General features: G+C 37.4%; 1 protein-coding gene across 5 annotated transcripts; it reads right to left on the bottom strand.

Annotated features, from left to right (window-relative positions):
* Positions 1 to 1,211: 1,211 nt before the first annotated feature.
* Positions 1,212 to 26,177, bottom strand: LOC123756773 (secernin-3). Of its 5 annotated transcripts, none has more exons than XM_045740082.2 (8): positions 26,024 to 26,177; positions 22,964 to 23,131; positions 20,647 to 20,834; positions 20,186 to 20,385; positions 19,630 to 19,836; positions 15,748 to 15,842; positions 6,048 to 6,212; positions 1,212 to 5,061 (listed from the first exon to the last, which is right to left on the bottom strand). In XM_045740082.2, exons 2-8 carry the CDS (start codon positions 23,129 to 23,131, stop codon positions 4,834 to 4,836), a joined length of 1,251 nt encoding a protein of 416 aa, XP_045596038.1. In that variant the 5' UTR covers positions 26,024 to 26,177; the 3' UTR covers positions 1,212 to 4,833. The 5 variants fall into 5 exon arrangements, with proteins under 5 accessions (XP_045596038.1, XP_045596034.1, XP_045596035.1 ...); XM_045740078.2 differs by lacking the exon at positions 15,748 to 15,842 and adding an exon at positions 9,901 to 9,998 and having other exon boundaries at positions 26,024 to 26,176; XM_045740079.2 differs by lacking the exons at positions 15,748 to 15,842; positions 26,024 to 26,177 and adding exons at positions 9,901 to 9,998; positions 25,763 to 25,970.

The following is a 26,177-nucleotide window of genomic DNA, read 5'->3' as shown; positions in this document are numbered from 1 at the left end:
CAAATATTTGACTTGGGTGAATAGCCTATAATCAAACTTTTGGGTTATAAACAATAAGTATACAACGCTGTGTTAGTTCAAATGTTCGCAATTAATTGCTACATTAATGACTATGGTGGGTGGAGACTAAGTTTTTTTTTAGCTTAGGCACTCGAGATCGGCTCTTTATATTTTCAGGAATTTACCACAAGACCAATCTCCAGAGGCCTCTTGGGGTACAGGAAGCTGGCAGCTTGTCAAAGTCCCCCCCACCCCTTTATTCCTGAGAATTTTTCCAGTTGAATTTTGAACTGAGTGTATTTATGGATTCTGCAATTAGGCAATATGAAGGGATTTTACCTATTAAGTGAAAAAGCTATTTTCTATTGCTTGTTGAGCATGAAGCCATTGCTCCCTATGGGAGTTACATTGTACAGTATTTATATCTTCTAGTTCATTCAGTTTCTAAAAAGGTCCCTTGGTATCAGCCCTGGGGCCAGATTCACGAAGCAGTTATGCAAGCACTTACGAACATGTACATATTTTCTCAAATCATTGGCGGCTTTGTTTACAATTAAATTAACAGTTAATGAGCTCCGAAGCACCAGGAGGCTGTTTATAACAATAACAACAGTTAATTGGAAAGTTTTCATGATTGTAAACTGTTTAATAAATGTAACCAAAGCCGTCAAAGATTGAGTAAAGATGTACACATTCGTAAGTACTTGCATAACTGCTTCGTGAATCTGGACCCTGGCATGTCTGCTTTGTAGTGGTGTTAGTCCCAGAGATCCTCAACTTTTCCTGGTAGGAGAGTTGACTTATAGTATGTCTTCTGCACACAGGAGCATAGTCACACACACCTGTGTTACACAACTGGCAATAGGAGAAAAAGTAGAGCAAGATTTAAAACTGAATATGCCATTATAGTCTTTAAACAGAATTGAAATCCTTTATTCTGTTGTCAGTGTGTTCAATTGTCTGTACTTCATCATTTGTTCCATTCTAAGGTTGTACTTTGTAGTATACTACTTAAGAACAATACTTAAAAATTCAAGTAGTTCACAGACATATGACAAAAGTCTAATCTAGTGATGTATGCAACAACAACCACCTATAACTCTCAACAAAAAGAAGTTTTGAAAATGAACCTATTGGCTTAAGCAAGCACAATCAAAATACAGTATGCCTAAATTTATCTTTTCTACAGTATTTAGGATAATATGAACTCATTTACAAGTTGCAGGCTTTATTATGGATAGGTGAAGTGGGGGACTCCTGCTACAGTTTTGGGAACAAGACATGTCATTCTTGACAGTAGTAGTGCATAGGGGTTTAGTGCTAAATTTTGTGGGACCAAACAAATCTGAAATTGTTATTTATGTATATATAGTTAGGAATTCAGTTCCATGCTCTATAATACTCTTGAAGAAAGGGTTCACCTACCAAGCGTACTCAAACCTATGGTCTTAATGGACCTTATTGTTAATCAACAACAGTAAAACCTAAACACTGAAATTTAACTCCTTAGCAGAGGCATTTTTGTGTTTACAAAACCAGTTTCCAAGAAATAACAAAAATATTCAAATAAAACTTGGCAGGAGAAGCTCAAATTTCATAAAAACAACATGTAACTTATCGACATGGCCAGAAATAGATTGTAACGAGCTATGCTTAACCAAATTGGGTTTTGACATGATCATTTACAACTGGATGGTTTCTTATACAAATTTTTACAACAAAACTTACGCTTTAGGAAATGAAACCAATGTAAGACAACTTATATTATTTGTATTTGACAATAAATGTCAAGAACCAATTTGGTCAAGTTGCCATTAATGACACAGCAACTTGAACAGTACTCTTACCCATCTCCAACACTACAAAATTTTCAAGCAAGCTTAATTCGTGACATGCAATAGACAATACCATACTATGGTTCATGGGGAGGTATGCCAGAAATCAACCCTTCTATACTGTACTGTTTAAAAAAAGACAAAACCATAATCAATCTTACGTCAAAATTTGACCATGACTTAAGACTAACACCCCCCCCCCCACCTAAGTCCTAAAGTTATTACTTCATGGTGGCCTTATTGGTACTTAAGCTCGGGGAAATCCCATTACCTTAATCCCTATCAAACATACGTCATTTCAGATTATTAAAACATCTTAATTTGTCCTATACTGTACGTTAATAATGCACGAAAGCATCGCTTATCCACCTACATATACCAATTATCTGATGCTCCCACGACTAGAATTTCAAGCACTGAATTTTTTGGTTATTTTCCGTTACAATAACACAAGACCTATTATAAGCATCAAAATTTATGACATGGGAATTCTAACTTCTAGAATTCTAGAATATATTTATGGCTTATCATCTGTCACTTAATGCATATCAGAGAAAATGTTGACAAAACACCAATGAATCTTTCATAGGTGTGAACATTAAAACGAACCAGATGATTCAGTTCCTAAACATCTTCAATAAAACTTTAAATTATACAATATAATGAATTAAGACAAAACTACTAAAAATACATCACTTTAATTTATGAATAATATAAATTTAAACTACAAAATCTACACCAAAATTTAAAGTTCAACTTCTGCAAAAATCTATTTATATATATATAGACTGTATAGTTTATATACATATAAATCTATATGTATATAGCTTTTGCAGGCAACAGTTTCCTGTGAGGCTCCATTATAAGTCACTTTCTGGTGTGGGAGAGTACTAGATACAATTAAGCGCATGACACAATCAAATAGAGATACAGTCAAGTACAAAATACAATTAGCACACAAGATTTCAAAACAGTGATATGTAATCTAGTAAAAGCTATGATGCCAAACGTTTTGCATGAATTGGAATAACTCCCCCTACCAAGAACAATTAATCCTTAACCCCAGCCCCAAAGAAAATCTCATCACCCTTGCTAAACTTACCTTTCGCCTCTCTAAATATTAATTATATGAGAGCATTTAGTAAGAAAACAGAAAAGAACATTTGCGTTCAAGTACAAAATATGAAACTCTCTTAAAAGGTAATATCACCATGATCTTTGGTTTCTACCATAAAAAATGTTGAATAGTGTTAGTGCCAAGCAAACCTGCAACTCGTGTATCTTCTAGTTGTTTACATACTGCTTGTAAATCATAATAATTATGTATAGCCTTGGCACTTCGGAGTTACGACCCACAGGTTAGCTACCTCATACATGCTATCCCTAGGATTTATTACTTATTTATATCAACAGTCTGCTCTGGAGGTGTTCCATAAACTGTTACTTCAGGTTTCTAATTGCAAGCAGTGTAGGTAACTGATATTCCTACATTAACTGCAACCAATTCAAGTTATCCCTTTTGTTGTATCATGCCCGCAGAGAAGTAAATAATGTAAATGGATATAAATAGCAAATGCAAAAAAAAAAAGGTGTGAACCTTCAAATTATAAAAAAAATTACCTGGAAATTAGACCAAACCAAAAAAAAATGGAAATAAAGATATGGTTAACCAAGATACTAATGTATACCGTGCAGATCACATCATGATCAACTTCAGCTAAAATGAGCCTAAACAATTATTTAAAAAGTTATATTAAAATCAAGTGTGTTTAAAAGAAAAAACACACTTTCACAACTATATTACTCTCATCCCATAAATACACGAATTTACTCCGACCCTAAACATATCACCAGTATCGGAAGTAACACTGCCTCGCGCATTAAAATGTTTCGTACATAGCGCAGGTGAACACTCACTGTTATTTATCAATTTCAGAGATAAAAAAAAAAAAACAGCATTTTGCTCTGTAGCACAAAGTTTATTATAACAACATACACATGACATGCTATTACCACTCATCATGCCTATTTCAAGTGCTCTCTTTTCACTTAGTTTTACATTCAATATGCTCATAAGCACCCAAATTCTTAAACACAGTACATACTGTAATACAGGCAAAACATTTCTAGGCATTAATAAAACCTTTATATTCCTGAAAGTTAATTGCAGTATCAATGACAGTCTAGAAGACTTTGGAATATATTAATGCAAGTCACTCCAATGAAAATTAAGTTATTCATTTTCAACTCTACATATTCTCACATTTTTTAGTTTAAATTCAACACACTCTTCTAAAGTCACATTAAAATCATGTTTAATACAGTACAGCAAATACAGTAGTTCTTTTTCATCACCAATTCATAAGTACTGTACTATGCAAATTTAATTTGCCACATTTGCAGTTGTGAAATTTATTATATACTGAATATCAATAAGAAAATATATTTTTCTCATTGATATACAGTAGAATTAGAATTTACAAAAAATTTAATATTCTTGAAAAAGTGTCACAGATTTCTATCAAGCAATCAATTCTTGACTGCAATACTGCTCTAACAGTGACTACTAATAACACTAGCGTACAATAGTATAAAAAAATTTTTACTAATTTAATGTTCAATATATGTTATGAATCTGCTGGAAGAACTCATCACGAGGCTATGGTGTTCAATCCACATTATGAGTAAACACCCACAATGTAGAGGAAAAGCAAAGATCCTGTCCACAAATGCTACAGGAGATTTAAATCCATCAGAGATTGCTTGCAAATTGTGTTGGTGACGTTTCATTTTCAACGATAAATTGCTCTCCTTGAATTGGCCGTCTGGGCCTCTAGATATATTTTAATAACTACCAAAACATGTTATGAAAGAACCATACTGGATTAAAACACTGCCTGTTTTACTCCCTTGAAATTAGCAAGAAAAACAGCACAAAAAATACCCAGTATATAAATTTCATAACCAATTGTTAAAAAAAAAAAAATAAAAAAAATCCTTACTTATAAAACTTGAGCTCTGAATCAACACAATCTTTAAATAAGTCGTCCATCTCAGACAGCCTTTCTGGATCAAAGTTCTGAAGGCAGGCTTCAGTTTCTTGCACACACTTTCTCTCCAGGTCCCGTAATGTTTCAACAATACTGCCACCGTCCTTGGTAGCAGCCTGTTGACGTCGATACAGCAAGTGTGTTCGATTTACTTGCTTAGCAAATCGAGGAATAACCTGCAAACAAAAGTACAAAATTCAGCCTTTTGATTTGTAGCCTTGCATGTCATTTAGATATCTGGTAAATGTATTTTGAAGAAATACAGCAACCTTAGAAATTACTGTCAGCAAAAGAAAACCTGAAAATCTTCTAGACATGAAGAAATAAGTGAAAACACTCAAGAGCGTAAGTATTAGATTCAAAGTACAGTACAGTACAGCTTTTTACAGCACTTTACGTAGCAAATATGAAAAAATTTGCTACAAATCCCTTGTGTGGATTTGTACATGTGGTAGCCACCATGACCCCACACCTACACTAATCAAGCATGGAGACATCACCTTAAAAAAAACCAGTATTGTACTAGGAAAAGTCCAGAGTGAAGATCATCCCAAAACTAAGTAACCTCTCACACCATGAGAAGCTGAAGGCCTCAGCATTAACAACTCTGCAAACAAGACAAGAAAGAAGAGACACGGCTCATCTCAAAGACAAAAATACTTCACAAATTCAAAGCCATTGATTCAATCACTTTATTAAAGGGTACAAAATATTTAAATTTCAATCTCACCAAGTCTCAATATACAAGACAATATAAGAGGCTTTTTCACTGATAGAGAAATAAACTAATAGAACTATTTACCCACTATAGCTATACAGACTAAGACTCGTCAGGCAGAATTTGGGATCTCATCCAAAAGCCACCAGCATCCTATCCCATCCACACGCCACCAGATTCCTATTCCAGCCACGACCACTACAGATGGCAGCCCACGGGTATTATTTAAAGTTTAAAATCATTCGGGTCACTTTGTGTGCTGTATTGTGAACATTTTATGTCTGCCTTGTTCTTTTCAGTGCAAATATGCCATTCACACAATCTGAAGCATTCTGGGGGCTGAATTGTTGAAAGTGCATTAATGAGACAAGTGTAATATTAATATTATATCTGAATCTTGGATGATATTTCAAGAAAAATTATACATCAATGCTATGAACTTGCCTTTGCAGGATCCTCATCATCAGGAATCTTAGGGCTCTGAATTCGTGGCGAGATCTTGACATTGTCAGTGAAGATAAATGGCTTAAACACCGAACGCTGGGGATCAGGTGTCCCAGTAAACCAATGGCAACTAGGCCGTCCAGAACCATGACTAATAACAGACACCTACAAAAACAAAATATATGAATCAATACTGTACAGTATATTTAAACTGTTTAATAAGGATGGGGAAAAATACCTGTATCAATTACAAAAGTATTACAAATAGTCCTATTTTGTCTTCTTGCATATATCCAAGCATATAGCATATACACATGCATGCCCACATATATAGGCATACAGCAGACATGCAAAAAAATTAAAAACAAAAAATTAACTCACAAACAGGCTTATTTTAATATTAAAAAATAAAGAATCATAATTCACCTCTTACCTCTAAAATTGTTAAATTCATTTACAATTCACTGATTTTCCCTAATATTAATTTACAGTACAACACTGTACCAATTAGAGCATGAAACTTAAAAAATTAAGAGGCATAAAAATAAGTGTTAAATGTAGTGAAATGCCTCTTTCTGTTGGGAGGGGCATAGGGGTTGTGGGTGGGGGGGTTGGGATGGCCTCAGTGGCTTCCTGTTGCTCGCCGCACATACTAAGATAGCTCCACACAAGTCACATAAGCCCTTGTGAGTCCTTTAATATGATATAGGCGGTGTGACTCTCACACAGAGACGCAGAGGACTCACCATCACCCTTACTGAAGAAACAAACCCACAGAAGGGAAGCAAAGCAAAAAGTACAAATGCAAGGTTCACCGAAAGTAAACCTTCAGGTGCAGATATTAACTCAAGATACAGTATTAGATAATCGAGTGGTCTACTTTCGAATACATGACAGAATGAGGGTAGACCACAAGCTGGCTAGATTTGATGACATTTCAGATGACCCGAGACAAATGAGGCTGCAATATGAAACCAACAACCCCCAAAGCAACAAACAACACGCTTAACCTTGCCAAAGAAAAAAGCCATGCAGGCAAAATTAAGGATCTTGCCAAACTGTTCAATCAACCGTTAAGTGGTCAGGGGGCCTCTCCAACACCAGACTGAGACAAATCTGCTTAAGGAGCAGAGTTGCAGTGGGAAAGGAAAGTCAACCAGGAATCCCAAACCAGACCCAACCAAGTCCAAACCAGGGATGAAACCAATTGGAACTTTCTCCAGTTGATCTGGAATCCAAACCCTGACATACTGGGAAAGAACCAGGTCCTTGGTTTGCAGATACATAGGGTAGCTGTTTAACCTATGTATCTGTATCAAACAGTTGTTTGTATCTTCAAACAGCCAGTCACTGCAGGAGGAGCAAACTTAGAAGAGCAGGAATTCACTACTGCTCCAGCTTCAAATCCCTAAACACTACAGGGGCGAACTCCAAGGCATCCAGGTGAGCACCCAGCTGTAAACAACATGAGTAAAATGAGCCCATGTAGCAGCAGTTGCCTGATTAGCCTCTTTCCTAGAAGGAGCTTCAAGTTAGAATAGACCCAACAAACACTAAAGCTGTAGGCCTTGGGATAGAAGAAATCACCTACCCAACAGGCAGCATGGTGAACGAATAAATGACATTGGCATGTAGAACAGTGGATGGACATCCCTCGAACTTGCAAGTAGCAAGTGTGGCTCCATAATGAACCATACCAATAACCCACTGGGCTTTCAGGGGCCCAGAGGTGAGCATGAAATCTAGGCACTAGGGACATTCACCAGATAAATTTATATTAAATGCAGCACACAGGAAAAACATGGCTGCAAAGGATGTCAGCAATGTGCCATATGTACAAGCATGCAAACTCTAGTACACCCCTTAAACAATAACCACATAAAGTCCCAAAAATCAGAGAAGTCAGAAGATCCTTTTACTATTCAGGGTGTGGAACCCTCCACAGGAGGCCAGCTTCTAAGGGACAAACATCAAAACCCACCAGGAAAGCAACCCTGTTAGGGCAGGGGCAACATTAACGAGCACCTAGGAAAGGGTAGCGCATAGTACAAGGTGTTCAAGATGAAGTTTCCAAAGTCTCACACAAAAAAAGTGAAACCTGAAAATATGCACATGAAGCAAACACGAAAGATTGAAACAACACACTGAAATGAGCCCCCCCACTCAGAACAGAGTCCAAAGGATGGCCAACACTTATCTAGAACAATTTCGGACCCAACAAGCTGCACATTTAAGCAGCAATCAGAAATGTCTAACATCTGGCAAAGGACTGAGGATTGTTGACATGAGCTGGCAGATCCCGTGGTGCTACCATCTTGCCGTGGCTAGCCATTACTAGGCGAGATGGAGAGGGGAGGGAAGGTATAACCTTATTAGCTGGAGTATACCTTTCATGTGTGTTTTGCTTCACTTTCTTTTGGGGAGTTTGTCTTTTTGGTGGGAGTGATGACGAATGCCCTGCTCCCTGCCCCTCTGTAAGGGCCAGGTTTTGGCCTTTGGACTCCGGTAAGCTATTAAAGGACTCACAAGGGCTGACGTGACTTGTAGTCTCTGTTTCGAGCTATATCAGTGCAGCTAGTAATAGGGAGCCACTGTTCTTCCCATCCAGAAAAGTAAGTAGCAATTTAAGTTTCATATTAGCTTAAAAACTATGAATATATATATAGTATATAGTCAAAACAAGAATGCCAAGACAAACTGATAATTGGTTCATGAAATGACAAAAGCCTCATTGAACTACCAAGGTAAAAATATCCTTAACAATGGGCTTGTATTTTTCAGAAAGTACACACGTTACTGATAACAGTTCTGCTTGTTCACATCAATTAAGTACAACTAAAATTTGCAAGAAATAAGATTACATTTATACTGTATCTGATTAAGTGTGATGTTACCTTTTTTCAAGGTCTCAAATTCCCCAATATCTCCAATTTTCCTTTCATAAAAATAATGTGTGATGCAGCACTTTATAGTTTTCCTACAAGTGTCAATAAAAATATTATCCTATTGGGAAGTAAAAATATAGATTGTTTCTTGTCTGATGTGTAACTATAACAAACTCTTGTCTTCAGACAACACACAGCCCTTCTGCTAAATTACCCAAACAAGCCAAGCACACTCTCCCTCCACATATTCTCTTGTGCTATTTACATGTACAAAATCTTGTTCCTAAATTATAATTTTGATCTGAAACTGTTCCTTAATATGTAGAGTAAAACCCATGAGCACCACACCAGAAATAGTAAACATCTCTTTGATATTAGCCCGTCAAACTAAATCTATGCAAACACTTCATGAAAATAAAAGGACCCAGTCTTTGGGAGTTCACTCCCTAATGAATTAAAAAATTGTCCAACCTATACCTTATTTTAAAAGTAAAACCAAAAAGTACCTAATTTCATCCTCATAGTTTCCTACCTTGTGCTTCGAACTCACACTGTATTTTGTGCTACCCATTCCCCAACATTAGTACTTAAGACATACATTGTCACCAGTGTAATCGCCTGTCAAATTATATTGTAGTTATATGTTGATATCAAATTTTGTTAAAATGTACCTATTATCTTACCTGATCTGTTAGATTAAGGACCTGCTCAAAATGTTCTGTGTGTTAGTGGCTTTGCAAGAATGTAAAAATACCAATATTATCTACTCTCACAAACCCATTGTACCTTCTATGAATAAAATAAATAAATAAATAAATAAGTGACTGTATGGTTGGCATGAATGATTTTACTGTGGGATGTGTAAGATGCCCTACATTCTGTTTACATGTCTAAAAGATCATTTATTAGATATAAAACAGCACTAAAACTGAAGTCAAGCCAATCACAAGCTACCGCATAAAACTCACCATACTACCAGCAGTAGGATGATCATGGTCTATGCCACGGCAAATTCCAGATTCCTTGTCGCGGAGGATCTCAAACATTTGTGTCAAGGTAAAGTCACCTGCCAATGATCCAGAGAAGGCTGTACTAATCTAATCAAGCGCTAAAAGTTATCCATGACGTCACACTTTTGTGCTACTAAACTTCATGATCAACAATGCTGTCAAGTAAGACAACATATTACATGAATTTAAGTAATTATCAAAAGGCGGCGTCAAGCTTACATGAATTTATGGAAAAGCAACACTGAGGTACAGTGGCAACAGCCCAGTAAAACTCTCTCAAATTTAAAATAAACCTTTCCCCCCTCACATTAAATAAAACTACTGTAGTTTACAACTTCATTAATATGCAAGTACAACCACTAAAATATAATCAGCCACGTATCTTGCATACAGTTTAGCATACTGTGTTGCAGTACAGTACGCCACCGCACCATAAAAACCCACCCGACTCACTGCAGTACACCACCCCATGCAGCACGAGATCAAACACTCGGCTACCTCTGGGGCCACATCAATTCGAAGAGGCACCAATGGAGCAACACTTCAGCTGCAAATTTTGTTAAAAGCTTCAACAAAATAAACGCTCCTTCATATTTCACAGAATGCAGCCGCAAACAACAATAATTAGTTTACAGACAACCATCTCTGAAGCACACCAAGTTACTCAAGTTCATGCACAGAAAGCAACAAATGTGACTGATTAAAGCAAATCCAATTTACATTCAATTAATTTGAATGAACTCACTTCAGTCTCAAAATTCAATTCAATTACACTGTTTTTCATATCACTTTTACCTCAAGCATGCACCAACAAAAATAAAAATCTTAATACAGTATCTGAAAAGAAGGATAAATAATAAATGTAGTGATAATTGAGAGAGTAAAATTTTACACTAAAAGATATCCTATCTATAAAACTGAAATTCCAAACAAGAAAATCTAGACACTGATAAATCAACTACTAACTACCAATAATTTAAATTCATCATTGCCCTCCTTTCCTACTTAATGGAATGAGCATAAAAGCTTTCATAAGATAGGGACACGAACAGCAAAAGTCTAAACATATCTAAAGAATGCCAGCACCACCCAATTCCTACAAATCAAGAGCAGAAGTTTACTGTTTACAGTTGAGAGACGGGACCAAAGAGCCAAAGCTCAACCCCTACAAGCACAACTAGGCAAGTACCATTTCCTCGTTCAAGAGCTACTGTAAACAAACATACCCACCATACGCTTTCTCTTCACAAACCCACTGCCATTTTTTTGAAACATTTCTTCAAATGCCTCTTTAGCATTTAAGATTGAATGAAGACTTTAACCACCACCTTGCCAAAAACGAAGATGACAGAAAACTTTGAGAAGCATATTGAAACTTGACATCTGCAAAAAGGCCTCATTTACTTCAAGATCAATTGTAAAATTTGTTATTTGAGATTTTCAATCAATAGAGGTCACCAAAGCTGAAATTTATCGCCAAAATATTGCAAGTCATCATCTAAAAAATTAAAATGTGCAACTGAATTACAGCTTTGTGTGTTCACAAGCCTTCTACAATTTTTCAACAACAATCACAACAAACGCTCCGAGCGTCATGATAGCTTCAAGACATAACACCGTCATTGATCAACTATCAAAACTTTAATCTTCAAGATGGGCTTTCTTCCCCTTTGTGAGGTGGTGTACTGAGCAACAAGTTTAGAGCAGGGTTGAACAAGACTAGTTCCCATATTTGTTGCCCTATACTTAATTTGTTTCATCTGGCACAACACCAAAGTGGTAACCTAAAACTGCCCCATTGTATTGACAAGTATTTAATAGGCGAGAGGATAACCAGCATTATTATACTACATTAGTAAATAAAAATAACCTTTAAAATAAAACTTATAAAGATCATAATTGTTGGAATAAGCTAAACTGCAGCTCAATATATATAAAATATCATTAATCATTATGAAAATGTGTAACATCTCACTTGGGTGGGTCAAAGTAGTCTATGCCTAAAAGAATCGATAATTTTAAGGTTACCGAAGCTCATTCATGTACACAAAAATATCTTCCTCAGCTTCATTGTAGAATGCTTTCAAAGGGTAAAGGGTTGGACTGTATAGCAATAAATACAGTACCACACATGCATCATGCATCCATGCAGATGTACGACAAAACAATATATTAATCAGAATTAGAGAGAAAAAGCAATGTACACTACTGGAATTGCCCCATTTTTTTTTTAATACAGTACCAGAAACTTGAATACCAGTATACTGTGACAGTCAAAACTTAATACCACTTTGTATTCCCAATAGGTTTAAATACAGGCAACATTCACCACTATTTTGTACATGATGTGCGCAGCAGGAAAGTTGTAATGATGACAATGAAAATGCAATCCATTGTATTTTCCAACTAAATATTCGTTTGACGTAATATCACCACTCTCCACGTAATGAAATACACATTTCATAGCATCTAATATGCCGTGTTATGCACATTTCTCTCCCATGTATTTACTCTGATTTTTTACATTCTCCTTGTTTACTCTTAACCATTCTTAATTTAGAACTCTAAACATTCATACTGCCTCATTAAACATATTTTACTATACTAACACCAAGTAATTATCAAAATAGAGCACCAAGCCATTAAGACTATTTACTAAGAGTACATCCCCTATTTCTCTATATAATTTATACTTGTTTACTACTATACTGTAATACTTATTCCTCTCGGCCTCAACTCGTGTGTATTTAATATTTTTGTCCCATTTTTTTTCAAATTTTTACCAATTTTTGTTGAGAATACAGGATTCAGGCAAAGCACAAGATCAAGTACAGGTACAGTAGTTATTTAGTGGCCACAATTTAGTACTAGTTATATTATTTCTTCCATTGTGAAACCTATACCCTGCTGCTGTAAAATTTTCTGCCTTTTTCAACAGCCTTTTAAATATCAAAGTTTCCATATTTAAATTAATAAAAAAAATTTAGTTTAAACATGTACAATATATTGTACTATACTCAAAATAATTCTACATCGAATATTACAAACTGACATTACAGGCTTTTTATCAATATATGATGCCCAGCAGCACACAAATATCTAGCGTGCATTCTTAATACCAAATATGCAGAGGTATTTACCTGTCAGCAACAATCTCTAGTGACTGTGGTGGGAACAGGCTTGTGAAGGCTACCCCATTTTGCTTTTTCTATCTTGTCGTTTCTTATCGTATGTGTCGCACTACAATAACAAAAACCATCCCAGAATTTAATACCTTCGCTTGCCAGTATAGACCGAGTGCTACAGGAATAACTAATAAAAAACAAGGTGTAACTGCTGACCTCGAACATAACCAAGATACATTACACGTTAGATGCCATAAACCCTAACAATTTGAAGAGGCCTAATGTGACACACAATAAATGTTCGTCTAATTTGATTTTAATCATGAATATGAATATTAATGATTCCACTATGGAAGGAAAGGATAACAGGGCATTTGAGTTTGGTTCCTGAGAATGTCTTACTCGGACCAGCCATGTTCAATTAACCTCCATCCCAGAATGACTCGAACATCATCTTTGCTTACCCCCTTTGCTTTCCAGGTCCCTGTTCATGGCCTGGTTGAAGTTGGAGCCATGTAGATCATCCTGTTTCTCAGGATCCTTGTTCCAAAGCCCACCTTTACCAGGTCCTTCTCATAGTGGTTAGGCACAGCCAGTCGGCTGTTTGTCCCATATTTGGGTACATGCAGATATTTGCTGCTTTCTCACCTTTTGCCTTTTTTTTCCAACTACTGTTATTTGGACTTGGGGCTTCTGGCCTCATTCCTTCAGATTAAGACCTCTCCTCCCCTGCTTGATGTCCTCGAATTTCATTTTGTTTGCATGTGCTTGTCAGCACCAAGAAAGCTCAAGAAGCTACCGAGAGGTTATTCCCAGAAATTGAATGTTGAATGGAATGAAACAATCTTTCCTGATGGTCTCCAGTAGTTTTTCTGCCCAGTTCCTTTCTTCCTCATGGGGTTACCAGGTTTTGCACTGGCAGCTCCTGTGTGAGGGGAGGCAGCCAGGCTAAATTCTCAGGTGACTAGGACTCTCATCCGGTGGTAGGCAGGCTCATCACAGTCAGGATATTTACAGCATGGCAATAATCATTTGCCCTGTTTACCTAGGAGGTGCATAACTTCCTTCAAGTTATATATCAAAATAAGCTTTTGTTGTGCCTATGCTTTCTGGTGGACACTACCCAATTTTCTAGTTGATTGCCGAGCAGCTGCTCCCATGGTCTCATAATGCGAGTTAAGATTCTGGTCCCAACTCCCAGTAGGTGACAGATGGATCTCATAGAACTAGTTTATCAACTTGAAGCTGGTTGTACAGTTACACTAGAGGAGCTAGTGGAGGCCTACCAGAAAAGGGTTGTTTGATTTCATTTGGTACTTTATTTCCTTCAGATTAATGTTTGTAAGGAGTCCATGAAAGTGGAAAAAATTGCAATGAAAATTAATACATAACCTTTAGGACTATAGTTGTCAAATCTTATTATTATATTTGCATTATAGGCTAATCTCGCAATGGTAAAATTAATATTTTCATAAAATTAGTTATTCAAATGTTAATAATGTTATGTATCCTTATTATGCACCCGCACACAAACGTGGTGTGTGTGTGATAATGTTGTCCAAATGAACATACAATTTGCCTGCATGTGCTTGTGAATGCACATGCTTTATGTTAATATCTGCCCTTGTACAACTGTGAGCATCTGTGTCTAATTTGGTTTTTGATGGTATTGCTTGTTCATATCTGTACAATTCATGCAAATCTGTGTAATTCATGCAAATTTGTATGCGGCAATATGATTGTGTATCTTATTATTAATAATAATAATTAAAAAATATATGAAAGAACATGATACAGTGGCTAATTAGTAGATACAAGAAACACACATTGAATAAATCCACCAATTCTCAAAACATTTCAGTCACATTGATAAATATCGCAATTATAATTAAATACTGCACTAATTAGACAAACAATATCAAGGTGCAGCTAACAAAACAGAGGATCACATGCATCTTTCTGGTATAAATTATGAAACTTTTGCCTTAAGAACTTAGATAGCACAAGTTTCAATTGGAGAGAAAAGAAAAGATTTCTGCATTTCAAACCAGGAAACTTGGCAGAATGAGTATCATACCTAAGATAGGCAATATAGTTGCAAGTTGCCCTTCAGTGACTAGTGCAGTCTTCTCACGACTGATTGGAGCCAAGTTTGATTCTCGGACAAGGCAAAACATTTTGGGCACGTCATTACACCTGATACCTGTGTTCGGCTAGTAGTAAATAAATATATGGTAATGAGACTGCTATTGGTTTCTTAATAAGAACCCATACATTGCCTATCATATTAATGTTATACTTTAGGACCAGACTATCAACCATTAGGCCTGATCAGAGACCAGGGATCCATTTGTGGTCAGATATAATCCCTCACCCGCCATAGGTGGGGTACAGGAGCAGATAACTTTTGAATACAGTAATTAGCGGATTACAGCCTGACCTACCCATAGTTCACCTTAAGCCTTTCCCTATTAGTTTTCCCTGGAACACCACTGTACATGCTTTCAGAAAAATGCACGTTTTTCCAAGTACTAAACCAATTATTTTTCTTCAGGACTAAACACCAAATTCAGTCTCAAAAATCAACAGACAATTTTGCAGGTTTGGTAAAATGACGGACCAAAATAAAAGATACTCTGTTTTGTTAAGCTGCAGGCAGAGCACAAGGACAGGGCACTACCTGTGAGGAAGTACTGACAAACATGCCAGCCGACATGCATATCCCAGACTTCTTGTCTCTCAATACACTGAACATTGACTTCAAATCAAAGTTACCTGCAAAGATATCATTATTTAGCAAACTCAAAATGTGATGCACGATCTGGAAAAAAGTTGTATTACTGTATATACCATTCACTCTTCTGAAAAGCTTTCTAGATTGTCGCTCGCACTCCTAAGTTCTGTAAGCTTTCACTAATCAGAACTCTTCCTTTATATACATTTCCCATACAAAATTCCTATAATCTTCTTTCCATCATTTGTATTTTTGTTAACATTTCCAAAGTGAAGATCACGATCAACAGAAATCTCTTGTTTATCGACAGTGAGGATTGAATAAACATCTTTATTAAACACTAATGAGAGAACTGACAATAATCCCAAGGATCTAGGAACTTTCACCAATATTTATTAATTATTACTATATGAACCTGTATTGTTTCAGGTACCAATCAAAAAATTATCAGAGATACGATTTAACTTTACGTGAACTGGGTTATTCTTTCATGAATGACGAAACAAAAGATCACCTGATACAATATACAAGTTTATCAAAATAGAGTGAAATATCTACTGCTCTGCTCAGCTCTGTCATCTCACAGAGCTGTAATCACAAATAAGCAACTCATGTTTGCAGGTACTTTGTCAGCCTTCTTTATATCCTATCCTCAATTGCTTAATAATAATTTTAACATAACCAATATTCACCCCACCAATGCTTGAATATAAAATACACAATCTAGTAATAAATACAGCCTTAAAATACTGTTAAATTATATATACGCTAAACAACATCAGAGAAACAGCACCACCACACCCCCAGCAAATTGCCTACAGCAACATCCTGTTCGCTATATAAAATTTGGGAATACAGTACTCATTGATTTATCATGTATAATACAAGCAAAATATTTACCCGCTCTTCATACAATACTGTCAAGTTTCAAAGCTAACTATTATTGAAATATATATTACAATAGTAATTTGCAGCAATTTAGAAATTAACAAAAGTTTACTGCACTCTCAAGTAAGTAAGTAATTTTCAAAAGAAGGCACCAAGCCAGGGAGGCTATGTAGCACTGCCAAAAGTGTGGGACATTCAAAAGATGCTAAATATCACTAAGGATGCCAATATGAGAACAAAAGTGCATAAGGCAATCATCATCAAAGGCATCCGATTCACTAAGGATACTATCGAGGGACAGGTGACCGCGAGGGTCAGTCAAGAAGCAAGACGCAAGCACATCTTGGAAGTCAGGACATTCGACAAGAATATACACAGTCGTAAGAGCGACAATGAAATTCAGGCAATAAGGGGCGCTCCATTAAGTGCTTGCGAGTTAAGCGGGTGTGGCCAATACGTAACCTCATCAGAGCCGTTTCCCACTGCCGTTTACGATGATAGGAGGAAGGCCACGGGGACACACTACCCTTAAAAGCTACCCTTAAAAGCACACAGCTTGTTACCAGTAACAGAAGACCAATGACCCTGCCAACGGGCAAGGATTGAAGAATGAATAACTGGGTAGAAGTCGGAATAAGGAATTCCTTTATGAGCGATGGGACAGGTGTGTATAGCTTTCCTTAGCAGTAGCGTCCACATGCTCATTTAAGGATACATCAATAAGGCTGGGAACCTAGAAAAACTCGACTGTCGTAAATCTGCTGGAGATCAGAAACAACCAATGCTGAATTTCGATGACCACAGGATGGACAGGATTAAAAAACTCCAGAGCCATGAGGGCACTGCAAGAGTTAACTATAACAACAAAGGAAGAATTACAGCGAGAAAGCAGTTGACGAAGAGCAAACAAAATTTAAATAAAGTTCAGCCGTGAAGATGCTAGTCCGTAGAGGCAGGTGGCACATACAGGTGCAGTCAGGAAACACAATGAAGTAGCTTACACCGTCAGCAGACCTGCACTCTCAAACCTTCAGACCTCTATACAATGGATCTTTCTGAATACCAAACCAAATCCAACCATGAGATGTTCCCCCTCCAAATTTCAGAATTGTTAGAAATCACAAACCATATTTTCTAAATTATTTGTTGAAACGCATTTCCCCAAGGGAAGGCCCTTCCACTCTACGCAGTCTTCGAGCCACACCTTCATCCAACCAAGAATTTGGTTATATCAAGCCCGTTCCTTTCCCTACTCATTCTACTCCCAACTATGCACAAGTACCCAAGTTATATTACACTTCAGTGGTATGAACATGTTGGAAAAATGCCCGAGACTCATTTAATAATGGTATACTTAAACTCATATCAACTGCATCTAGGATCTATTCATTTACACACATTGTACATGTTGAGTTTTTTCCCTCTGCCATAATTACTTTTGTTTACATTCCCTTTAAACAGCCTTTTCTTCACCCCTAAAGTGCAGCTATGATCAAAGGTGCCTCTCTGCCTGCACGCAAAAATTTTAAATTAAAAGAAGAAAATATGTTATAATACATTTGCATGCAAAAGAAAGAGGAAGGGGGAGTGTCATTTGGTCTATGGACTGTGTCGACTTAATATTACTGACAAGCCAAGTAAAAGAAATGATTGTGATGATCATGCGAGAGGGTTTATATTTTGGCTGTTCTGCTTTAGTTTATACTGTGTGTGGAATAGCTCCATGTATTTACACAAAAATGATAATAAATGTGACTGAGGACGAAGAACAGGAGGTGCTTTTCCACCCACAGGGTTATAAACCCATTGAACTGCCTACCCGCCAAAGCTGTAAATTCCAAAACGCTGTTAACTTTTAAAGTACAGCTGGAAAAGATCATCAAAGCAAATGGGGGAAGCCTTCGACAATCTGCCGGGTTCCTGTCCTCATCGAGGCCACTAGTGTTAGTGGTTCTCGGGTAAACTCGGGTATATATATTTTGCCTATGTAATACGCACACCTATAGTCCTATAGTATATGTTGATCTGTTCTTGGCACCGGAGCAAGTGAACAAGTGGGTTACAAGAGTCTTGTAACTCACTCCTTTTGCTCCGGAAAGAGATTTAAATACCAGCAGCAAACACTAAATTGTGGTTTGGGATAATAGTGTTGCTTGTGCTGCAAGATCATCTCACTGATACAGGTAGTAATCACAATTAAAAACAATAGCAGAATTTGTTTCATGTGTCTAGAAAAACTCCATTACATCCATAATTATTTGAGTAATATTTACATTTGCATAAAAACAGGACGATAATTAAAACCATCATATAAAGATGATCATGAACAATGATAACCACAATTCAAGGGTTAACAAATACTCAACCCCTTCTACAAACATCTAGTATAATCTACATACAGTGCAGTGTATCAATTCCTGCTAGACACCATATGTTGTACACATGCAAGTTACTATTCGGCATCAACTTAACACCATTCTACAACACAGCACAGGAAGTATGACAGTGCATGCTATATAAAGGAGGAAAGGTTATATTTCATACATTAACTACTCTTGAAAACAGCCTTTGAAAGGATTCCAAAATGAAGTGTAGACAACCTATTCATTGACAGACTACTACAACCTATAAAAGTACTGGGTTAGCTACTTAAAAGTTTAGAAAGTTACACTTTATCTCCAATCATACATATCACAGGTATTAAAATTTGCAAAGTTTCATTGTATTTTTCTGCCGATATATTTATATTAGGCAAATGAGCATATAGCTCAAGTCATCTTGAGAGGCAAATTAAAAATAATGAGCCGACTATTTCAAGGTTTTTGATTAGATAGAAATGGCTATAAATATCCAGAGTGACATAGCAAGTAACCAGCCTGATTACAACTTTTACACACACAAACCACCAATTACACAAAAAGTAAGCTTAAAGCTTCTAACCTCCTTCAGAGAGCCGAGCCAAAAGCTTTTCGCCACACTCTTTCCTTCCTCCTGACGAGTCTCCACTTGATGAAAATGCCTCGGAGAAGTTGAAGTCTCCAGTACCATCCCACCATCCCTTCTCTTGTGCTAGTTCCTTCAAGCCTTCACTCATCTTATCTATTTTAGTCCCAATACTCAATGCGTTACTAATATTCCTGTAGCCACCTGAAACAATTTAGAACAGTACATTACCGGATATTTAACCTTCCAGTTCTATACATTGCAACACTTTTTTTTACAGTTAAACATAAAACAAGGAATCAATCATAATAAACAGCTACAACAAATACAAAAAATAAAAACACAAAATTAAACAATCTGGTTTGTCCGACAGACAAACATGGCAGCTAAAATCTAACAAGTATTTCAAACCAAATAGTTAAACAAGACTGAAGGTTTTACCAGTTATTAAAAGAAATACAAATGCCTACTATCAAATCACTGCAATCAGATCTTCAACTTGTTATATAGATTATTATTATCTTCACAATCTTAATATACAACAACTTCTTACTTTTGACTTGTTCAGCAGCCCAATGATTGCCAGCAGTCTCCAAGATCCAGGATTCATTATGGTCAGCAATAAGAAAACTATTGTGGTATACAAAGCTAGGATCTTCGTCCGAGCAAGGGCCCCCTTGACCATGCTTCTCGAGCAATGAAGTGATAACATCCACTGCCATTTCTGCTGTACTACTGCGCTCTAAAGCCAATCTGCAAATAATATAATTTCAACTTTAATTAAGAACTGACAAATTACAAAAGGAATTTTTTTTCTGTATAAAAAGTATGTAGTTTTGTAAAGTTGAAGTGTTATCAGGTAGGTCCAGTGAGACAAGAGAATCCACAAGAACAACAATGTTTAATTTATATTAAAAAATGCCAAGAACCATCACAAAAGCTCCCACTCCTCGCACCCGTTCCCACAGAATACCAGCTGAGGACAACCATCTAACCCACTACAATTAACCTTACCTCACCAGGTCCATTCCCAGAAGTCTTTCTACGATATCCTCGTCAGACTGAAGTTTGGTCCACACAGCCTCGTTGCCAACACAGACTCCATGCTCGTTAGCTCCCATCTCGGCTCCCCACATCCAAGATGGCTTACTGAGTATAACTGCATGAGTGTGGCCTACCTGATCTATTTCTATATATGTGCACTGTAAAGAGAAAAAATACAATTACTAACTATACCACTGCACACTACTACAGTATGTCAATCTGTTCCATAAAATCTATATTATCCCATATTAGAAGGGATGAATTGGAACAAGAAATGTGTGTTTTTAGTTCATAAATACAGCAGTGAATACAAGTGTCCAGCTACAATGAATTTACCAGTGACAGTGCTCACAAGGTAAAAAAAAAAATAATCAATGAATTTACATACACAGAACCATGTAATCAATCTAAATAAATACATAAATGATGACCTGGTAAGACTTTTTCACAACTAACAATATTCAACCTCTGAGTATGTTTACACATTCACAATTAATAAATATTTCAACATAGGGAGATGGGAAGGGATGAAGGAAGGTGGATTATGGAAAGGGGGGATGAAGGTAGGTGGATGATACAGGCAGATGAAGGTATTGCACAGAAACCCTGTAAAGAAAAAAAAAGTGTTTACTGTGATGAAATGCCTTTCTGGTGGCTCCTTGTTACTAGCTACCTGGATAGCTTCACCTAATTCAATTCACACCCAAGTCCTCGCGAGTCACTGTAAGTTTACCAGGGATCAGAGGCTAAAACTGGGACAACTCTGGAAAGCTACAAAATGCAGAGGGTACTAGACTCTTAAAAAAGGAGGTATAACACCAGGGGTGGAAGAGCCACAGAAAGTCAAGATATGCCTAGCCTGTGCCGAGCAGTCAAGGCACTTTCACGAGGTACCGAACCCAGGGGTAGACCGCAGGCTGGCTAAACTTGATTTCAATGCAGAGAATCAGAGATGAATGGGTTTTGGAACAAGGGATCAGGGACACTGGATCTAGAAACAGTCTCCCCATGCACCACTAGAATGGTAGAGGTATTGTAGTGGCAAACGGCTGCAGGTGGACCCAAGAAATAATGTACCAATGAAGTATAGTACTGTATTGCATCAATCACCAAAGGACTGTTCTGGAAACCAGCCATCTCAGTCTTAGCCAAAAGAATGCTGCAAATGAAGTAAACGACCCCAGGACCAAAAGAACAAAACCCCTGCTACCAGAGGATAGATGAAGCTCTGAAACAAGCAAACCTAGCAACCACATGCAAGATCTACCAAAAATCGAGGAGAGGAGAGAAAACTACAAGCCTTGTCCAAAGACAAACCTGACTCAGGATGAGCATGAGCAGTTCAGGTGGTGATAAAACCTTTTAGGGTAGTTAACACATCACTATTTCCTTCTAGCTTTGGCGTTACTTTCTGTGGCTCTCCTCTGCTCCTGGTGTGTACCCCATTTTTTATTTTGCTCTCTGTGGTGACATAGCAACAAGGAGCCACCCCAGGAGCCCTCCCAGAAAACCAGCATTGAATGTAATGAAACACCTCTTTCTGGTGGGTCCTTGGAGCCTCCCTTTCCCTTTATGTGGTTTCAGTTTTCCATCTACCTGGCTAAATGACTGGAGTTGTCTAGCTGGAGGATCAACAAGCTAGGTACACAGCCATCTGGCAATGCACAGGTGCAATGAGTGAGTAAACTGCTCCATGACTGGATAGTTCACCCAGTTCAGTGTATCGTGTCTCATTTTCTTTGTTCTATTTAACTTGCCAATTGATTGTTTTGTCTTGTTAACCTTTCTGGTGACCTTTTCTTCGTTAGAGTGATCTAGTACCCTCTGCTCCTTGCACCTCTATAGAAGGGCTGGGTTTTGCCCTCTGGTCCTAGGTAGGCTTACAGTGACTTGCAAGAGCCTGGCATGGATTGAACTGGATGGAGTTATCCATGTAGCTAGCAACAAGGAGCCACCTGAGGAGCCCTCCTAGAAAACAACAAAACCATAAGGTATTCTTTATCACGGATACTAATTCTATTATGAATTCAATCTAAAGCGTAAAGCACATTCAACAACTACTGTAATTGTTTGCAAAAGCAATCATTGAATAAATGATGTAATTGTGTTGCAGCATATCTTTAAAACATTTTATGCTGAACTTTAACATTAAAGCAAGTTTAAATTCACAAAAAGTATATAGTCTATATATAAAATCTTAATGAAAAGGCTCCAACTGGATTATGATAATTCCAAAATATTTATACAGAAGTATTCAGCCTCATTACAAAAATAATTCAGTGCCCACCTGAAGCTTGGAGCCTTCCTCATGATCCATTGACTGCCGATAGATCACCTCCTGAACCTCCTCCCTAGGTCTATCGGAATTCTTTCCAAAAACAACATGGCCACCTTTTGTAAGATCAGGAAGAACTACAAAAGTATCACACGATTTTGGGGAAGGGCAAGGAGACATCTGAAAAATAACACATACAGTATTTAAGACTAAATCCAATCCCAAACAGCATTCAACACCCCTTACAGAAATCCTTGAATGTGTTAAATATCAAGTCACTACACATACACATTCTCAAGTGTATCTATACCTATAAAATTCTGAACTCAAATGCTTTCCAGATGGCTGCAACAGAACCCAAAGGCACCACATAAGAAGTCAATATCTACTGGGTATCCTTAAGAGGGCAAATTGACCATCAAGAGATTTAATGTAAATTAAGGGTACCACATTGCAGAATGACCTCCCAAAAAGATATTAAAAACTGTACAGTATTTCTCTCAATCAGTTTAAAAGAGAACTAAAAAAAAATATCCAACCGATATGTAATAAATTTCACTTACATTTACTCATAAAAAATAAGTAAATTTTGTGTTTTTGCTGTTACGTACAGTACTACTAGTGTTAAATACATATTTGTACTATATATAAAACTAAAGGTTCTATAATAAATTAGTCTATAACTTTCATCATTCAATACAGTATCACTGATATAATGTACAGTACAGTACATTTTCTAAATTTCTTGAACAATTCATATATGATAGCTTAACTTCTCATTTAACATACTTTACCTCATTAAGCCTATAGTGCTTCAGTTAAAAATCTAGCTGGAAAAAAAAAAAAGTTAAATGTGGGAGAATCTTTAAAAGCCACCTGCGTCCTATCCCTGCTGAGGCCACTAGAGATTGATGGTGGCCCTCAGGTAAATTCAGGTAAATATACATCTAAAAATTTGACATGCATCTCGTGTACTTCCTTGCCTAACAACAAATCATTCCAATCAAATTCATTAAAGAACTTCCTAAGTTCCCCATAGTTACCTCTCTTGAAATCAAGTTTTTTCAACTTTCATATTCCCCATTCTCTTCAATGTTATAAAGCATTGCTTATTTATTTTCCAAAACAACACAGATGCTCTAACCCAAGGGAGATCAGTTGTACTGAATGCTAAATATCTCCTTTTCTGGTAAATATCAAATCCAGCATTGATGAAACACCCCATTCCCTAATTTCTCATGACCTGTTTAACATACTGATACACGAGTGCCTCCAGGATGAGGTTAATAAATAAGCCAGTCCAAATGCCCTCCATTCTTGTATGATAGGCCTCCCAGTCTATTGAATTAAAATTAAAGTCAAGTACTAACAATCATGATTTCTTTATCTGCTCTTGCCATGATCTCTCATGATCATTATACTGTAATACCTTCTCACTTGTCACCTAATGTGATTACATATATCTAGTGCCATTATGTCAATTTCTGGTGGATTGTCAAGTATTAATCCTCTTGCTTTTAGTAGTTTCACAAACACAGCAATGCCTCCACCTTCTGAAATATGTGCCAGCCCGATTTGTTCAGGCACCACCCAGATTTGTTCAGGTGATGTATTAACTCTCAAACCAGAAACAGTCGAGGGTTCAGGATTAAGAATAGAGTACTACAAGCCGGACAACTGAAACCTTTAAAACACAACAAATTGAAAGATATTAATCCAGACCACTTCTTTAAAATGCCCAATACGATGCATACATGGGGTAACAGCTTCAAGCTCAACAAGTCATACTGCAGGACAGAAAAGACTTTTTTCATCCACAGGGTAATGAACCTATGGTATCGCCTACTTGCTGAAGCTGTAAATGGCAAGACAATATACATACGTATGTTTAAAATTCAGCTGGAGAAAAAAATCCTCTGGAATGATGGTGGGACCCTTGTCGAGCCTGTCTGTCTTTTGTATAAATTCACGTAAATATCATAGCTTAATACAGGCTGCAATACCATTTAAACTTTCATTTAACAATGTTGTTGACAACCAAAAATAGAGCACAATGGGGTTCTGAGTAATCTAAAATATCTGTGTGAAATATTATCAAGATAATTTATCACTATTAGCTATGTATAAGTTCATTATTTAGCCAATGCCTCAAATACACTCACACACAGCTGTATTTTCTCTAAAACAGTGTGCTCATCAATGCAGACTGAACAGACCAAAATATATCCCCCTACTACTGCTTATAATAAGCACTAAAACTTCATCATCAGGCAAGATTTTCAACACTACCATGTCAAGGAGTTGAAACTTTTCTACTCACATCCCACATGATCAATGGTACAAGACCCTTCTGCAGCGCCCTGCACTCACCCCTTCACACGAGTACCTCATACCCACAGCATGAAAAACAGATGTGCAAATTGTCTGGCAGAGTCTACAGGACTTTGACAGGAACAAAAGGAAAAAAACTATATATATAACGTACACTTAAGATAGAACATTCACGGAAGGTCAAGTTTCACTTTCTCTGGAGGACCACTCCCTACTGCTGTCACTCCACACAGATCTTTTCATCATTTCTGGGCCGAATGTCAGCGCCTACCACCTGACAACACCAAATCCTCCATTATTTGCCTTTATCGGCTTGCCAGGTGTCCTTACGCGAGCGAGGTAAAGCCAAGCTGCTCACACTAGCTGTCAAAAGGGACAGACAGGCAGGTAGGTAGGTAGGGGGGGAAAGACGGCCCCCTCCTCGTGACGCAATGCTCCGGCAGGACCCACATATTACCCCCTCATAATCCCCAAACTTACCCTGGATCATATCCCTGAAACAGCCATAGTCTTGAAATGCGTGTCGTGGGAGAGCTTAGAGCTCATCTGCCCGGCCAATCACCACCACAACCAGAAGAAAGGAATCAGCTCGCTACTCCATGAAGACCACACCACCACCAAACCCCATATTTAAACCCTCACAGCCTCCATATTAAGGCACAACTCTCCCTGCTCTTGGCTCCTACACACAGCTGGTCTCCTTCCAGCTTCCCCCGTCACCCTGATACACAACCCACGTACCTTATTCAACTTAAAAAAAGGGGGGGAAAGACTTTGACAGTTGGACTCCGCCAGTGGAAGCCAGCCAAGCAGACGATGCACGGAGCAGCCTGCGCGACACCGCCTTCCAGTTCTCCCTCGCTGGCTCTAATAACTTCATTATCTTCACCTTCCT

This window comes from Procambarus clarkii, chromosome 26, assembly GCF_040958095.1.
Source record: "Procambarus clarkii isolate CNS0578487 chromosome 26, FALCON_Pclarkii_2.0, whole genome shotgun sequence".
Taxonomy (NCBI): Eukaryota; Metazoa; Arthropoda; class Malacostraca; order Decapoda; family Cambaridae; genus Procambarus; species Procambarus clarkii.
The sequence above is the reverse complement of the archived record's forward strand: the minus strand, read 5'-3'. Positions and strand labels throughout refer to the sequence as shown.

Excerpts from the sequence above, each read along its gene's own strand:
- LOC123756773 (XM_045740078.2), bottom strand. The coding sequence starts at position 23,131 with ATGTCTCCTTGCCCTTCCCCAAAATCGTGTGATACTTTTGTAGTTCTT. Across the intron at positions 20,835-22,963 it reads AGGAAGGCTCCAAGCTTCAG|TGCACATATATAGAAATAGA; the intron begins GTGGGCACTGAA and ends TTCTCTTTACAG. Across the intron at positions 19,837-20,185 it reads GGCTGCTGAACAAGTCAAAA|GTGGCTACAGGAATATTAGT; the intron begins GTAAGAAGTTGT and ends AAATTGTTTCAG.